The sequence below is a fragment of the Morus notabilis genome, unplaced genomic scaffold (genome assembly GCF_000414095.1).
Source record: "Morus notabilis unplaced genomic scaffold, ASM41409v2 Scaffold553, whole genome shotgun sequence".
In the NCBI taxonomy this organism is placed as follows: Eukaryota; Viridiplantae; Streptophyta; class Magnoliopsida; order Rosales; family Moraceae; genus Morus; species Morus notabilis.
This window is the reverse complement of record NW_010356884.1, coordinates 2,351-20,139: the sequence shown is the minus strand read 5'-3', so window position 1 is coordinate 20,139 and position 17,789 is coordinate 2,351. Positions and strand designations below refer to the sequence as shown.

The window sequence follows — 17,789 nt, the reverse complement described above, 5'->3', positions numbered from 1 at the left end:
AACGACAAGACGCCATTAATTATCCCAAAAATTGGTGCCATCTACCTTCTACACGGCATGTCGTTGAATACGAAATGTCGTTTTCCTAAAGCCTTATAATTATACCTTATGCTCAATAAAACGACTTGTGAAGTCCACTATCCTTTGTTTATTGCTAGGAAAAGTCCACTGTCGTTGAAGATGAATCAATAATGTTCCTTATATATTCCTTCAAATTGTTAGTTTATTAATCTATCTCAAAAGCTCAAGTCATTAGAAGGTGGTTAAACAATAGTTTTATAATTTAACACCCACGTGTGAACTGAACAATAAACAATCATGTGAGTAAATTAATTAGAAAACTCAACACGTGAATACGATCAAATTAGAAAGTCCACGTAGAAATACGATCAAATTTTAAAATTTAGAAACTAAAGGCTCGTTTGGAATGAATACTCAAACCATGATTATTGATTATGATATTTAAAATTTAAATTTTTTATAAGAAAAAAATACTATAACATAATAAATAATTTAAATTTGAGTATATAAAACAAACAAATCCTAAAACTAGACTTTAGCTAAACTAATTATAAAATCAAGTACAGTATATAATTTTCATGGAACACCATGAGTGGAATTCTCTCTCTTCTTTTTTTTTTTTTTTTCCTTCTTTCTTTCTGTTTTTAATTGTATTTCCGGTTTTTCTAGGCTTATTGGAGATTGGAGACATAAAAAGAAAAAAAGAAAAAGAAAAAAAGAAGGCCTTAATTATGAGGGCGGCAACGGGTTGCCTTTAAACGAGGCAACCTTTGGCTTTCCTTCTCAATCGAGTTCGGATCCGACCCATATGACAGTACTGAACCCGGAATATCGCCCCCACGGCCCACCCCTTTCCCTCTCACTTTCTCGGAAAGGAAAACGCAAGAAAATTTTCAAGAACCCCCAGTCGTTTCTTTTGCAGTTAATGAGCCACTTCCCTCTAATCCCGCCCAATCTTCTCTCCTCCCATTTTTCTCTCTTCCTTTGGTCTCTCTCTCTCTACTCATTATTATCAGCTGCGTCTTTCTAGGGCTTCGACCTTTGTTTCCTTCCCCTATGTCGCTCGCATCTTGATTCTCGAATCTTCGATTCCCCACCCGGTACCCTAGAATTTATCGACCTAGAATTCTCTCTCCACCCCCCACTCGATGGAGGAAGAGAAGCGCCGCGGCGGCGATTCGTCGAGGGCTTCGTCGTCGTTCGTCAAGTCCGGTGACCGGCAAATGTTCACGGTGGAACTCCGGCCTGGAGAGACCACCATAGTCTCGTGGAAGAAGCTCATGAAGGACGCCAACAAGGTCGATGGCGGCTCCGCCTCCGCTCCCGAACCTCCCGCCAATGCTCACCCTCGCCTCGAGTCTCGTATCGCTCCGGTGAGACCCTCTAATCCAATGCTTATGCGTTTTGGCATTTGGATTTTGGTTGTTTTCTGTTTCTTTTATGAAGACAATTGTGATATTACGTGAGGCCACGGGAAATTGTGTGTTCATGGTTTTTGCTTTAAGCTGGACGGTGTTACTTGATGTTAAATGGACGTGGATTTCATATATTTTGGTTGGCATATGATCTTATTGTTGTTAATTTTAGTTCTATCTTCATGTGAAAGTGAAGTTTGGGAGAAAAAAAGCATTAAGAATTTGTATCTTGGAATTTACTACCAATGGCGTTTATTTGAAGGATGAGAATGAAAACGAGTCTGATGACAAATTCTGAGCGTTATCTCTTATCCTTATTGGCTGAGTTTTAGGTTGGTATGCCATTTATATGAAAAATATTCGAGTGATTGCTAAAAAAGTTGCTTCAATTTCTGGGCTTGTGTAATTGGTGGTATTGAGTTAATCTTCATGACTCTTTATCATTGATTGCGTTTCTTTGAGGATGAACATAGTTCCCTTTCCAAATTTTCATCCTAATTTTATGATTTTGCTTCACTCTAGGTACAACAGCCTGCCAATGAGGAGGTTAAAGAAGATCCTGCACCGCATCGTTTTAGTGCTGTTATTGAGAAGATTGAACGCCTTTATATGGTATGAGTTTCATTTAAAACTGCTTTGTTTCTTATTCACTTTTGATAGAAACAAATATTGACTATTATGTCTATTATGCTAGTGCTCATTGCTCAATAAATCTGTCTCAGGGTAAAGATAGCAGTGATGATGAAGATATGAATGAAATTCCCGATGACGATCAGTATGATACAGAAGACTCTTTTATTGATGATGCAGAGTTGGTTCGTCTACATATTTCTTGCACATATTTCATCATTCTATGTTCAACTTTGTGCTGCTATGATTACCAGCATCCTATTGTCACCTTTTTGTGTCTTTACAGTGTTCCTTCATTTTGTATTTGCAGGATGAATATTTTGAAGTTGATAATTCAGCCATAAAGCATGATGGATTTTTTGTTAACAGAGGAAAATTGGAACGCTTGTGGGTTTCCTTGAACCTTTCCCTTGATGTTGTAACTTGTATCTTGTTTTGAAATTTTCCTAGTCAGTTATAATTATATATCACCATTTTTTTTTGCCGTATCTTTCAATATCAAATGGAAGAAGTAATAATTTATATCTTAATCTTATGTTGTTTTGAAATTTTCCTAGTCAGTTATAATTATATATCACCATTTTTTTTTTGCCGTATCTTTCAATATCAAATGGAAGAAGTAATAATTTATATCTTAATCTTATGCCTTAACAAGCTCCGAAAATTCTTCTGGTTTCTGCCAATTTTTATTACTAATATTTCAAACACTTGAATCTTTATCATATTTTATGGTTGTGACAGTAGAATGATAGAACACAGATATTTGATGGAACAAATGAAGAATTATCCTTTTTCTTTGATATACATGCACTCATGGTTTGGAATTTTATCTGCAGTAACATTTTCTATAGTTTATGGTTTGCACTATGATAGTTCATGTAGCCATTTCCACCTCTTTAACTTCACGATTATATATGCATGCATATACAAGTAAAGTAATTTTTGTTGTGTTGAATGTTTTTTAAAAGATGTTAAAGTTCAAATAGATGGTTGTCTTAATATTGATATTTTCCCCCTTGTGCTGTTTTTTTGGTTTCTCTTCAATGAGAAGTGAAACTACTGTATTGCCTAACCAGCAACCAAAGAAAAGGAGAAGAAAGGATTTGGCAAAGGGCAATGGTGAAAATAATGACGATCGTTTGCCAAATAAACATACAAAATTAGGTAAGACGTCAGCTGCTAAGATTACATCAGCTTTTGCAAAGAACTTATCGACTTCCACTGAAACTGTAGCTGTATCTGGTGAACATAGTGAAGATCTGAAATTTGAGAACCAGTTGAATGCTTCAACATTTTTCCCTAAAAAGAAATCGTCTGAATCTAAAACTGCATTAGATCCTTCTTTTCTGAAAGTTTCAAATGGAGATACTTCTGTGGCATTAGCAGAGGTGAAGGATATTGATAAGCAAAAGGCATCTAAGGATCCAAGTAGCAAGTTTAAAGATGTGGCCGTATCTTCAGACGCTTTACATCAGAAATATCATGATAAAAGTGCTTATGCACAATCCAGACCCCAATCTGGGAAACTGTTAGGCAGTGTTGATGAGTTGGACTCGTCAGTCAGGTTAAAAGAGAAAAATGGGATTCGTGAACAGCCAGATGTTAATGCCTTTGAGGGAAAGTACTCCACTACATCAACAGTTAGTTTTCCTGTTCATAATCCCTTTGTTATTTTGCATGCCTGAATTTATTACCTTTATATGCTACACGAAATAGGTTGCCCGAATTGATGCTTAGTGTGCTCGTTTGTGTGTGTCTGTCAAGCTGTAATGAATCTTTTCCTCGGTGTTTGATCAAACCCCCAGAGAACTAGCCATGAAAGCGGTGAATTTCTATCAGACAAGTTAGAAAATGGCCTATACTAGTTGTTTCTTAGATTTTTAAAAGAAAAAAAAAATAATGGCATGTAAGCTTCAGTGATGGATTAAACTTGACGTTTTCTGAGTGCCTATTTCTTAGTCTGAATATGTCAACCTTGTATATTCAAACATGATGCCAGTTTCCCTTTTTTAATTTTTATTATGCAGAAAACTTCGCACATGCACAAAAAGGATGGTTCTAGCATAAGGCCTAAGAGTTCGATGCTTGAAAAGGCTATTAGGGAGTTAGAGAAGATGGTCGCAGAATGTAAGATTTATAGTTCTTTGACATCTAGTTCCTCTTTTGACAGTATTTGGGTTGTTTCTTCTACGCTTTGTGCATAATATATGATAATCTCATTCTCTCTCTCTCCCCCTTTTTTCTTTCTTTTTTTTTATTTTTATTTTTTTGCGCTAATTGGTATGTGTTGTATGAAATATTACAGCAAGGCCACCTGCTGTTGAAAGTCAAGAGGTGGATAATTCATCCCAGACAATTAAGAGGAGATTGCCTAGAGAAATAAAGATGAAGCTTGCTAAAGTTGCCAGACTAGCGGTACTCTAGCTAAATTGACTGAAACTACAAAAAGTTTTGGTTTTTCTGTATTTCCACTAATTTCTCACATTTCAGTAAATTTTCACATTAATAAATTAGACTTCAGACATACAGATACATATCTACTTCAAATATGTGGAGAAACTTACAACTTTTATTGGATGCAGCAGGCAAGCCACGGAAAAGTTTCAAAAGAGTTGCTTGCCCGTCTTATGAGTATTCTGGGCCACTTAATACAGCTCAGAACATTAAAGGTACAGAAGTATTAAAAATTGAGGATATATCCGGTACCGATTACTTAACTACGTTATTCTAATGCTAATTGTGTTTTACATTGCCTAAACTAATGATTTATACAGGTTACTTGTGCTTCTTATTTTGACATCTTAGTTTACTTTGACAAATAGATCTTTTGTTGGATGGGTTATTGGACAGAATAGAGGGGTTGTTCTTTATTAAGCTGTGTGATAATTTTATCTTCAAGTTGCCTAAACTAATGATTTATACAGGTTACTTGTGCCTTGTGGTTCTTATTTTGACATCTTAGTTTATTTTGACAAATGGATCTTTTGTTGGATGAGTTATTGGACAGAATGGAGGGGTTGTTCTTTATTAAGCTGTCTGTTAATTTTATCTTCAATCTTTTGTTAATTTTTTTTATTTTATCCTTGTTCTTTGTTAAGCTGTATTTCTTTTTGGTAGGAAATTTCTAGGTGATTAATTTGTTTGGACTTTTATTCTGCTGCAGAGAAATTTAAAAATTATGATTAATACGGGTTTGTCAGCAAAACAGGAGAAAGATGATAGGTTTCAACAGATAAAGAAAGAAGTTATTGACATGATTAAAACACGGGCACCCTCTATGGAGTTGAAGGTATTATTTGGAGTTTGGACAAGTTCATTGTACTGTTTGATTATCAAAATTCTCTCTATGGGTCGTAAGGAGTTTCACTCATAATCCTTTTGCACTTTGCTTTATATAGGCATTTTCTTCTGCTAAGGTACATGCTATTGTGTCTTAAATTTTCTTGATTGTCGCTGCCAGTCTTTCTTTGTTCTTATTGGGATATTTTTCCTGGTATATTCACTTGTCTCCGTTGATTTTTCAATATTTAATTACTTCATTTTTATGTTGATCATTGTCATCTAAATTCCTTCTGGAACAACACATTTTCTTATGCGTACTACTTGGCAGTGTTATCATGATTCTTTGCCATGTGGCTCTGGATAGACCTTTATTTTACTTTATAGCAATTTAGAGGTATTATGCCCCTTTGCTCCGTCCCACTATTTCTTATGTCCACATGGTTCATCTAGATTCTATTATTTGCTCCAGAGGTCATACATCTCACACGTTTTCCTTTCTCTTGATGGGCATTTTGCTTTTCCTCTTATTATTTAGACCAGATGTGTGTAATCTGTTTCTTCTCATCTGTTATGAATTGAGTCAATTGACGTTTCTTTTTTTTTCTCACAGCAAATTTGTTGGTTTTTTATTTTTAATGTTACTCAAGCTTTAAAGTAACGCTGAAAGTGGAGGATTCATCCTTTTTGATAGACATGCTGATATATATATATATATAATATTATATTATATTTTTCCCTTTCGTTTTTGTACCCTTTTTAGCATTGTACTATATCTGGAAAACAGGAACAAGAGTAACCTTTTACTACCACCGGTTGTTTCCGAGCCAAAAAAAAAAAAAAAAATTGAAATGCATAATCTATCTTTTCAGGCACTGGAGCTACAAGCTGGAGCATCAGATAATTTTCAAGAAATTGCTACTGGAGAAAAAGAAGCCTCTAAGAGAAAGTTCAGTATGGATGCTGCATTGGAGGACAAGATTTGTGATCTCTATGACCTTTATGTTGATGTATTGTTTTTGCTTGCGATTCCTGTTGTGATAATCTGTTCTTTTTCTTTCTGAAGAAGCTTTTATCATAGTATATTGTTCTTTGATCTTTACTGCCTTTTGGTGTTAGGGGCTGGATGAAGATGCGGGTCCTCAAATCAGAAAGCTCTATGCAGAGGTATCTAATCCCAGTGTTTTTTGTTTTGTTTCTTTTTTTTTTTTTGTGTTTTTGTTTGTTAGTTTTGTTTTGTTTTGTTTTTTTTTTTTTAACTTATGTCATTTTCATGGGGTTTTCCTGACACGTTTAATCTCTTGTGATTCAGCTTGCTGAATTGTGGCCAAATGGTTTCATGGACAACCATGGGATCAAGCGAGCAATATGTCGTACGAAAGAGAGGCGCAGAGCACTATACAGCAGAAATAAGGTAGGTGGGTTTGTGAATTTCTCAGCAGAACAGGCCAAATGTTTTTGATTCTCTAACTCTTTTGTCGAGGGTACCCAAAATCTTAAGCTTTTAATTCCTGCATGGGTTTTTAGTTTCCTCTTTTTCATTGGTGCAAAAGCTCTGTGTATGTAGGTTTCCGGAACATGATAATGTTCGGACAGGGTTAATATGCATATCATGGAACGGGAATTTCCTAAATGACTCTCTAACTTCCTTTTATAAATTGTTTGGCACTGACGCTAGTTTTTAGACTTTGTGAACTTTTTATGGCATCAAACTTTTTGTTTGGAAGGAATGGCTTTTACGCTTTTGGAAAGAAAGGGATATCTCGTTTTCTTATATGCTCATGACTTTTTTCGCTGTTCAATCTTTAAAATTACCTGCATGCTGCATCCGCAGTTGAGTAAGGTGGTGCATTGTATTGATTAATATCCCTCTTATTTAATGTCAAAATGTCTTTGTTTAGGAACAGGAGAAAATCAAGAGGAAAAAGATGTTGGCCCTCAGATTAGAGGAAGGCATTCGAGTTGAGGCTAGTTCAATGATGCAGGCACAATACATGCGAGAAAGGCTGGTTACTGAATCTAGCAGTCATGGCACCGCGAACAAGCCTGTTTCCGCCACAACTGCTGCTGCGCGGATGCCCAGTCCATTAAATGTTCCTAGTTTTGACAAGCCAAAACAAGAGAAGCTCAAGGGAAGTTCAAGCAATTCCCTGGATGATGCAAGGGTGGGAGATGGTACCCTGACAAAGAAGAAGGTGAAGAGAAAGCCGGAGACAGAATCGGATGAAACTCGTTTCCGGCCGGAGAAGTTAACTTCCCAACAGGGGGAGGAAAGACAGAAGCCACTCAAGCAGGCTGCGAGTCTTCCACATAAACCAAACCTTCAATCCACTGTCCTTCCAAGCGTTGAACAATCAAGCTGACATGATATTATTAGCTCAATTAGGAAGTTCATTTTGACCATAAATTTGCTCTTGTAAGAAAGTTTTCATTTTTTTCGTCTCTGTTTTTTTTTGTCCTTTTCCATGGGTTGGCGTCATTCGTTCTGACCAACTTATTATACCATTTTTGTAATTAAATGTCATTCCGTGATGTATGGACTATATGTTGTTCTGATGATAGATATAGCAGAAAGCTTTAATTCCTTGTGCAAATCTAGACGGTGCGGTGTGAAAAACTGCACTGTACAAGCTAACATGGAACAATTCGTTACGAATTACGATTCTTGCCTGTGTCGTTCATTAGAGTTGTAATATTTTCTTTCTTCCTATCGTTTTATAGTATTGTCTTGTTACCTGTGTCGTTTCAAACATATATAGTAGTCAATTGGTACCCCTTCTGAATATTTTGTCGTAACATACCCCACTAATATAATTATATTATTATTTAAACAGAAAATAAGATAGTAAAATTCGCGTGATAAATAGTAAATAAAAAAAAGTGACAGAAAGAGTAATCTAGCATTTCTCTTTGAATATTTTGTCTTTCTTTCAACTCATCGTGTTTATTATAAATTAGTGGATTTATAATAAAGAGAAAATGTTAATAAATAGTCCATTTATGAAACTAAATGAAATGAGTAACAGATTTTAAAATTATTTAAAGTACATAATAATTTACCGCATAAATATTTTATTTACAATAAGTAAAAAGTTCTTTTCATTTAAGTTTTCTTTTTACAATTTTTTTCATGTAAAAAAAGATTTTTTACCACGTAAATTTTTATTTCCCGTTACATTGCTTCCATTGCAAAAGAGCTAAACTTTCGGGTCAATGACAGTTGGGGGCATTGATTAAATTTAGGTTATGCCGTTATGGAATGACGCAATTTAAAATTTGGGGCCAATGTATAATAAATGACATAGTTTGGGGTCGTTGATGAAAACTAGTAATGGAAGGAAAAGGAAAAACTGCAGTTTGTTAGTGTGAGTTCGTTAATGGGGGACTCAGACGATGGCAATGGAGTTGCCGGAATGCCCCGTCTGCCTTCAGAACTACGACGGCGACTCCACCGTCCCACGCGTTCTCTCTTGCGGGCACTCCGCCTGCGAATCCTGCCTCTCGAAGCTTCCCGAACGCTTTCCTCTCACCATTCGCTGCCCCGCTTGTACTCAGCTCGTCAAATTCCCTCCCCAAGGCCCCTCCGTTCTCCCCAAGAACATCGACCTTCTCTCTTTCTCTCTCCCCCCCAACCCTAACCCTAATTCTTCCACCTCCGAGGACAAGAGATCCCGAAAACTCGGTCGTTTCTACGATTTCTTGCCCCGGTTTTGGTCCGACGAGTTCTACGCCGCATGGAAGGACTGGGTCCTCCCGAACGACGCCGTTTGGGTCGAAGAAAGAGGAGCGAAAGCGCGGGTTTGGTTCGGAGAGGACAAAAAGGTGAGTCTTGGTCGGGTTGTTTCTTTGCCGGAATTGAAAGATTCGAGCTTTGAGTTTAGCTATGTCGTGAGGGTTATGAAGTGCTTGAGTGGGATGAAAGAGGAGGAGAGGAATGAATTGGGTTTGATTCTTAGATCAGGTTCAATGAGGAATTCTAGAAAGATTGGTAGAGTTTATGGCTTGTGGGGAAACTTGGATGATGGGTTTTTGTATATGGTATGTGAGAGAATGGATGGTGGGAGTTTGTTGGAGAAGATTAGTGATTTGAAAAATGAATTTTGTGGGGAGGAAGAAGAGGGTTTAAGTAAAATTGGGGTCTTTTCTTTTGCTTTGATTGGCCTCGAAATGATTGAAGCAGTAATGGGTTTGCACTCTGAAGGATTCATTTCAGGTTTTTTTGGTCTCTCGTGCTTTAGTTTTGATTGCTTTGGTCATGCTTTTGTAGATATGAATGAGGTTTTGGTGACGGGACGGAAGATTTGGAAGAGAATTGCTGATGCTGTTTTTGGTAGAATGAGAGTTGATGATCAAGAACTGGAAGGGGCAATCAGTGATCTGTCGAAAGATAATGTTTTTTTGAGTCCTGAGTTGTTGCTTGAATTATTGCACAAAGAGGGTGTTGTTCTAGAGAGTGAGAAGTCGAGATATTCGTTTGGATACGGTTCAGATATATGGTCATTAGCTTGCCTATTGTTGAGGCTTCTTCTTGGAAAAACGTTTACCGAGGAATCTCAGAAGATGATAAAAGAGAATAATTCTGATTATTTAGCACTGTATTCAATTTGGCCTGAAAGAGTTGGTTCTTTGTTGGATACTCAGTTGGGGTCGGAATATGCAGCACTTAAGGATATTCTTTTGAAATGTTTGATCTATGATCCAGAAAGTCGTCCACTCTTGAATGAAGTGAGGAAGTGCTTTAGGGAAATAATAATTAAACCTCAATCTGATCTGGCCAATTTAGATGGGGCTGTTGATGGGGAGAGCACCAGTTTTTGCATAATTCTAGGGGAACTGTGTAAGTTGCCCAAAGAAATGTCTCAAACTCGGAAAGAAGGCAACGTGCAGGGAATAGAAGCAAGTAGTGAAGCAGATTTTGGTCAAATAAAGGCGGAGAGAGTTGATAAAATTTTTGTTGAGGTTCTCTTGGAGGGAGTGGTCAAATCCAAGGATTTGCAAGGTCATTGTGACTGTATCACAGGAATAACCATCGGAGGTATAATTTGCAGTGCTTTTAGGATTTACATGTGATGCGATATTAGTATGCTATCATCTTAAGAGACATTGTTCTGGCCATCTCTTTTTGGGCCAATACGCTCTCCATCTTGTCATGCATCATGGTTCGTCTTGTGTCCAACATCAGTAGGACAAGTGGAAAGAGAAAAAAACCCTTCCAACCAACAGTTGGAAATGCTTTGTCATTATCCTTGACACGACTTCCAGTTTGTTAATGGAATGCCCGATTAGCGTTAGGCTTATTTAGTTTCTGGTGTTTAGGCCTATTTGTTGAATCGATGGGATGCTAATCACATCTCGTTTGCTCTTCTGCAGGAGGTTTTCTTTTCAGCTCCTCATTTGATAAAACAATCCGTGTATGGTCTTTGCAGGTTTGCGCCTTAATTGGCCTGTTTTTATTTTACGCTTTTAGAGTAATACCATATTAAGTCCTATATTTTTCATGTAAGACAAATTTGTCATTAATGATGGTAATTCCAAAGTGATTTCGAAGTGCGTAAAAACAAACCTACATTTCTAACCGAGCAGATTCTCCATGTGTCTATGATCTATCACGTTTAGTTTGTTCATTGTTGATACTTCAAAATGTACCAAGTAGTAGATTGTTGAAATAGTATACTTCAATAACAATCTTTTTTCCTCCTTATCTTTTGATTGTGAATTTCCTCTTTCTTATTTTTTCCAAATAAGCTTCTTTAATGCATTTTTATGCAGGACTTCTCTCATGTGCATACATTTGAAGGTCATGAATATAAAATTATGGCTATAATTTATGTGGATCAAGAGCAACCCTTGTGCATAAGTGGTGATAGTGGAGGTGGTATATTTGTATGGGCAATTAGTACCCCTCTTGGGCAAGAACCATTAAAGAAATGGTATGAGCAGAAGGATTGGCGCTACAGTGGTATTCATGCCTTGTGCTTTTCTAAAAATGGATATGTGTACACAGGAAGCGGAGACAAGTCGATAAAAGCATGGTTGTTACAGGTATTGACTTGGATTTATTAATCTACTTCGGTTATGAGTTTGCATATTCGCAGATGTCATATTTGATTACTTTTATCTCTATAGTTATCCATTTAATATTATTTTAGGATGGTCTCCTCGCATGCACCATGAATGGTCATAAATCAGTAGTTTCCACACTCACCATATGTGACGAGGTCCTCTATAGTGGCAGTTGGGATGGAACCATCAGATTATGGAGTCTTAGCGATCACACTCCCTTGACTGTTCTGGGGGAAGACACATCTGGACCTGTGACCTCTGTCTTGTCTCTGTCCCTTGATAGGCATATGCTGATTGCGGCTTACGAAAACGGGTGCATTAAGGTTCTTGTACTTTGAACCTTACTTGAACTGGTTTTATATGTGATGTAGGCTTACTAGGGTGATTTTGGACTTCACATTGGAAACAGTATTAAGTAGATCTTTCAGGTTCTGATTTAATGATATAAAACTTACAGGATTTGAGCTTGGGATACGAATACTGATACAAAATAGAAATATTGGCACAGTTATAGCCTAAGACAGTGTACATAATTGATTGTCTTCATCAATAAAGAAACATTTTGTGTTTGGATTTTCGTTTTCAGGTCTGGAGGAACGAGGTGTTTATGAAATCAATGCAACTTCACAAAGGTGCAATTTTTGCTACTGGCATGGAGGGAAAATGGCTTTTTACAGGAGGCTGGGATAAAACTGTCAATGTACAGGTACATGTGCAAATGATACTATTCCTTTGGAACATTAAAGCTGATTTAATAATTATCCTGGTTAAGAATTTGAACAATTTCATAATGACTTTTGATAAGCAGGAATTATCCGGAGATGACATTCATGTGGATCCTAGACCAATTGGATGTATTCCTTGCGGTTCTGTTATAACAGTTTTATTATTTTGGCAAGGAAAGCTTTTTGTTGGATCTGCCGACAGGCTTGTTAAGGTATGACTCAATTTTGTTCTTCAAGTATGTACACGAGTATTCGGGGCTCTCTCTTCCACTGCTTGACAGTCGACGGTGCTTCAATATTCCCATGAGAATGAGGATGTTAAATATTATTAACACAAAATTATATTGGCTCTATTACAGAACTGATAAGTGTTATTGTTTCTACTAGCATACTGATACCTTATAGTGGCATTTGATGAAAGAAAATGCATGTTAACAAAAACGCATCTTGTGACCGCTTTCCGTTTCTAGGCCATTTCAGAGGAAGATGGTTTCTTTTCCTTTGATGCTTTCTGTTAAGAATCCCCTTTTGCTTGCTTTGTGATGGGTTCTGAATGGTGAATTCGTTTGATGCTACAGGTGTATTATTGTGGAAAATGACTTGAGCTTCTCATCTCATGCCATGATTGTGCATGAAGTGCCAAGCCAAACCTAAGATCTCCTGCAGTTGTTGAGTAGTGAAAATGCGATGACAAAGAAGCAGCCTTGTTTCAACTCCCTCGTGCATTTATGGCAGTCATTGAACTCCAGAATGTTGGACACAACTCCAGATCCGGAGCTTCCAGAAACTCGATAAAAAAAAAAAGTTTATACGACACTATACTTTCTGTTCATAGAATGCTGATTTTTGTAAAGTATTCAAATCAATTTTGATTTGTAGTTGCAATACTTCTGTACAAACGGATTGTACATTTTACAAGTTAAATATGCTGGTGTTTGGATAGTATTTGTATATTGCTACTGTTGAATGGATCACTAGCTATGGTGCACAAATCATCGCCTAGGGAGTAGAAACCTCGTACAGTTAACGAATTATATAGCTCTATTGTTTGAGCTCATATTATATTAAGAACATACTGTTATCACCAACTTTTCAAATGGACTAATGTGGCAAATAAATTGTCATTTTCAATTGATTAAATGATAGTCCACTCATCGTACATTTCGTACCATTAATAATAATAATCAATTGGCATTTTTTTACCCTATCAAATAATTCTCTAAAAACAAAAAACCATGTGCCAACATATTTATGCACACAATCTTTTCTTCATTCAATCAAGAGAATTCATTGGTAGAATATAAAAAATACTATTAGTAAGGATATAATTTTTAACCGTCACATTATCTTTAAACATTAAATCAAATTAGAATCATCTCGGGTCAAATAAAATATATTATTGTTTACTAAATAACAATATTTTAAATGATTGAATTGTTTAACAGTATGTTCTCTTTTAGTATTTTATATTGTATTGATAATTTTTCGTTTCATGCTGTTTTCTGAATGCCGTTTGTTAGTGAAAAACTATATTAAGCCACGTGATAGTTTGTCGTTTACAAAAAACGACGTAATTAAACTCGTTTGTCACTTATTTAACAAACGACATCCAGTTTTACCTTTTAATTTAGCGTCTTTTCTTTTTCTCTGGCAACCGAACTATAAAAATTCAGGATAAAAAATGGACTACATGTCGTTTATGTTAAACGACGTCGTTAATTTCGTGTCCTTTCTTTTGAAAACATGCATTCAGAATAATTTCAGTGTTCAAAAAAGAAAGGAAAAAAGAAAAGAAAAGAAAAGAAAAGAAAAAGAGGCTCTTATACATGTCCTGTCTGCTTAGCAAGTAATGCTAAGCGAGTATTATGCACAAAATCCATAAAAATCGTACCATCAAAACACTCACACATGACATATATATATGTAATGAAAAAACTACTCGAAGAGGAATAATTTCCAGCAAAAATTAAAAAAAGACCAAACAATTACAGCAAATAATAAAAATAATAATATAATAACAATAATGACAGTGATAATATATAATAATAACAGAGAGAGAGGATTGTATCAATCATATATATATATATATATATATATATATGACATTAACGGGAAGCATACCAACTTTAGAAGTCCGTATATATAGTTAGCGCATCACGTTTAAGTGCAATATTAGATGACACACCAAGTCCTTAGTGCTTATGACAAGTTTTTAATCACTCTTACTACTTAAACAAGCTTATAATCCTAATTAATTACTCACCAAAGGATGATTAGCATCAGGAATGCTATATATATATATATATATAATACGTATTACATCCCTTGGAGATTTGGCTGCATAGGCTGCACGTGAAATGCATAAGGCAAGGGATTGTAGTCCCTCATCTTATCATTATATCGGCCATTATCCATGCCTTGACCTTCCATCTCCATTTTGCACTGTCATATATACATGCCAAAGCAAATAGTTACAAACTTAATGCACATAAAAATATGATCAGATCGGTACTTTACGAATAAATTAACCATATATATATATATATATAGAAGCTTATATACGAAGATATATATAAAGGAATAATCAATAAACATATGTATAGAGTACTATAATCAATATATTTACATATATATAGTATATACGTAAGTATATTTTCTCTTATCATTTTGGACATACCAGCTCATAAGTGAGGCGCTTATTCTCCGCCCCTAGAATCTTATCCTGCACATGTATTTGTCGGTAATTAAGTTGATATATATATATATATATATATATATATTACATACTTGTCTAATTTCAAGATCACATGGTGAAAAGATATAATATAGCACAATATAAGCGAATGAAATACATATATGTGAAAAAGAAAAACTAAGTTAAATATATAAAAAGCCGAGAAATCAGCAAATTTCTTCCACATACTTTTTGTCTAAGATGGTCGAGGAAGTCCGCCTGTCATGGAAAATAGCGAAAAAAAAGAAGAAGAAATATTAGACCTTTTTCATGGCCTAATATATATAATATATATATATATATATGTCCAAAAAAATTACCAAGAATGTTCAAAATTAACAACGCTAACCTAGGGGGTAAATACTTGCCTGTGCAGCACGGACACTTGTAAGGCCATTTTCAAGTGTTCTCTCTAGACCAATAAGCTCTCTGATGTTCAAAGATTGAATTTCCTGCCCTTTCATGTGTCTAGAGAACATAATATATTTATATACTTGAATTTAAATAAGCTATATATATATATTTATACATATATATAGAGATCTGTGGATCAGCGGAGAGAGATGTGTAAAATATATACCTCAGATCGATTTCCATGTTCTCATTTTCTTTCTTCGTCATATCAATCTCATTGTTGAGGTTCTGCGAGAGTACAAATATATATATATATATATATATAAAGTATTATATATACAGTTATAAACCCCAATGAAAAAGCTGAATATATATATATATATATGTATATGTACATATATAATATGTTGCAAAACTCATGAAATAAAGTTTCCAGATCTGATGTATTTGTATGCAGTTTCTATATATGCTTTTACTTCGGAAAACCTAGTGGGTAAGAAGATACACACACACACACACACACACATATATATATTAAACAAGAAAGGACGTTTGTTGTTTAAATATATTATATTATATGCCTGTAGTGAAACTTGCTAGAACATACCTATATATTGAGGTTTCTCAACTTTTGCAAGAAAAGGGAAGGGAGAGAATACCATTTTCTTACCAGATCCGTTCATCGATGTTACATACCGTCCAGATCTATAGCTATTATCTTTGATTCTCACCAAAAAAAAAATTAATAAATAGCAAGTTCGGAGCTTGGAAAGTACATCCTATTTGTAGATCTGTTCGTAGAAATCATGTTTCATGTTTTTAAACATATTTTTAGCCAAAATTAAAAAACTGCTCAATATTTGTCCTTGAAACGAGCAAGAACAAATAACTAACAGATCATATAAATTCTTTTAAAAGTTTTAAAATTATGAGAAAATCTTATCATAAATTCATTAAATATACTCACTTCATGCTTGACATCCCATAACTTCTGTCCTGAAAGCCTTTGATATTCCTCCAAAATAAAACTCAACCTTCATCACAACCAAAACAAAAATCATCAAAACTTTGCTTCATCATATGGCCAAAAAGGAAAAAAAAAAAACGTACAAAAAAAAAAATCCAAACTAAAAAAAGCAGAAAATTAATATACGCGCACACGAAATTTGGTCAAGAAAAAGATATATAGATTATATATATATATTTATTTACGTACGAAGTGGTAGGACTGCAGTAATGTTCAGGCGCCTTGCTGCTGGAGGTAGAGATGATAATTGAAACCTTAGCATCACACAGAACACTTATCTCGCTTGCCTTCTTAATTAATCCTTTCTTCCTCTTTGAGAGCGTCACATGCCTGTTGGTTGAGTTCTCAATTCTTTTTATCTCTATCTTTCCTCTCCCCATCTTTTTGCCTTACTTTGATCTCTCTTCTTCTCTTTCCTCCTCCTCTTCTTCTTCTTCTTCTTCTTCTTAGTTATATACATATATATACATATATATATATATGTATATATATATAAAAGATGAGCTGAAAGAGTAGAGAGATAAGAAAGAAGCAACAAAAGAAAGCTATTTCCAATATGGGTTTGGAGGTTCGGAGGCTTTCTGAGTGGCACAGAAAGGTAGGGTTTGTTTATGGGTAAGTCATCATAATGCCAAGCCAACTTCCTTTAATCTGGTGTACTTTTGGTTTGCGTTTTGTTAACCTTTGGTGTTTTTTTCTCTTTGTGTCTCTTTATTATAAGTTTTGATGGTTTTTTAGGGTTTCCTTTGATGGTTAAATTATGGGGAACAAGCAAAGTCTTGGGGTGTGTTTGATACTTAATATAGTGAGGAACAATATCTTTTCTTGTTTAGGGCATTGAAGTCCGTGATGGTCTTTTAGAACGAGAATTACGACATGATGTTTTAGTTTATTAATCCTAACAACCTATCAAATCATTTTCAAAATGTTTCTTTTCCCCCTTAATGAATGTGAACAGTACTGGTTATTAATGGTAATCAAACAAAAAAGTAAAGGGATCATGTGTATAAATGTATAGTATTTCTCTTTTCTCTTTCTAGTTAATTGAGAGATATTGCGTTTTGTTAACCTTTGGTGTTTTTTTCTCTTTGTGTCTCTTTATTATAAGTTTTGATGGTTTTTTAGGGTTTCCTTTGATGGTTAAATTATGGGGAACAAGCAAAGTCTTGGGGTGTGTTTGATACTTAATATAGTGAGGAACAATATCTTTTCTTGTTTAGGGCATTGAAGTCCGTGATGGTCTTTTAGAACGAGAATTACGACATGATGTTTTAGTTTATTAATCCTAACAACCTATCAAATCATTTTCAAAATGTTTCTTTTCCCCCTTAATGAATGTGAACAGTACTGGTTATTAATGGTAATCAAACAAAAAAGTAAAGGGATCATGTGTATAAATGTATAGTATTTCTCTTTTCTCTTTCTAGTTAATTGAGAGATAATTAGGATAATGTATGTAATTAAAATGCTTTAAAAAAAATACTTCAAATGTACATTTTAATGACAAAGTTAAAGATTGTTGGAATGAATAACTAATAAAC

At 35.1% G+C, this 17,789-nt stretch overlaps 3 protein-coding genes across 7 annotated transcripts; 2 read left to right on the top strand and 1 right to left on the bottom strand.

Annotated features, from left to right (window-relative positions):
• The first annotated feature begins 826 nt into the window (after positions 1-826).
• LOC21387342 (ubinuclein-1) lies at positions 827-7,982 on the top strand. Of its 4 annotated transcripts, none has more exons than XM_024163337.1 (14): positions 828-1,394; positions 1,959-2,048; positions 2,159-2,251; positions 2,377-2,453; positions 3,118-3,230; positions 3,300-3,706; positions 4,094-4,193; positions 4,372-4,481; positions 4,649-4,735; positions 5,230-5,355; positions 6,218-6,355; positions 6,465-6,512; positions 6,658-6,759; positions 7,247-7,982. In XM_024163337.1, exons 1-14 carry the CDS (start codon positions 1,170-1,172, stop codon positions 7,706-7,708), a joined length of 2,178 nt encoding a protein of 725 aa, XP_024019105.1. In that variant the 5' UTR covers positions 828-1,169; the 3' UTR covers positions 7,709-7,982. The 4 variants fall into 4 exon arrangements, with proteins under 4 accessions (XP_010087179.2, XP_024019097.1, XP_024019105.1 ...); XM_024163341.1 differs by having other exon boundaries at positions 829-1,394; positions 3,453-3,706; XM_010088877.2 differs by having other exon boundaries at positions 827-1,394; positions 3,118-3,706; positions 4,652-4,735.
• Positions 7,983-8,683: 701 nt separating this feature from the next.
• LOC21387341 lies at positions 8,684-12,937 on the top strand. 2 transcript variants are annotated; one of them, XM_024163353.1, is made up of 7 exons: positions 8,684-10,380; positions 10,716-10,771; positions 11,115-11,387; positions 11,495-11,731; positions 11,995-12,114; positions 12,217-12,345; positions 12,712-12,937. In XM_024163353.1, the coding sequence occupies exons 1-7, from the start codon at positions 8,739-8,741 to the stop codon at positions 12,730-12,732; spliced, it is 2,478 nt and encodes an 825-aa protein (XP_024019121.1). In that variant the 5' UTR covers positions 8,684-8,738; the 3' UTR covers positions 12,733-12,937. The 2 variants fall into 2 exon arrangements, with proteins under 2 accessions (XP_024019121.1, XP_024019125.1); XM_024163357.1 differs by lacking the exons at positions 11,995-12,114; positions 12,217-12,345; positions 12,712-12,937 and having other exon boundaries at positions 11,581-11,687.
• A 1,323-nt stretch (positions 12,938-14,260) lies between these two features.
• LOC21387340 (floral homeotic protein PMADS 2) lies at positions 14,261-16,833 on the bottom strand. Its single transcript, XM_024163313.1, has 7 exons — positions 16,438-16,833; positions 16,189-16,255; positions 15,448-15,509; positions 15,236-15,335; positions 15,057-15,086; positions 14,811-14,855; positions 14,261-14,575 (listed from the first exon to the last, which is right to left on the bottom strand). Exons 1-7 carry the CDS (start codon positions 16,626-16,628, stop codon positions 14,450-14,452), a joined length of 621 nt encoding a protein of 206 aa, XP_024019081.1. The 5' UTR covers positions 16,629-16,833; the 3' UTR covers positions 14,261-14,449.
• Between the last annotated feature and the right edge of the window lie 956 nt (positions 16,834-17,789).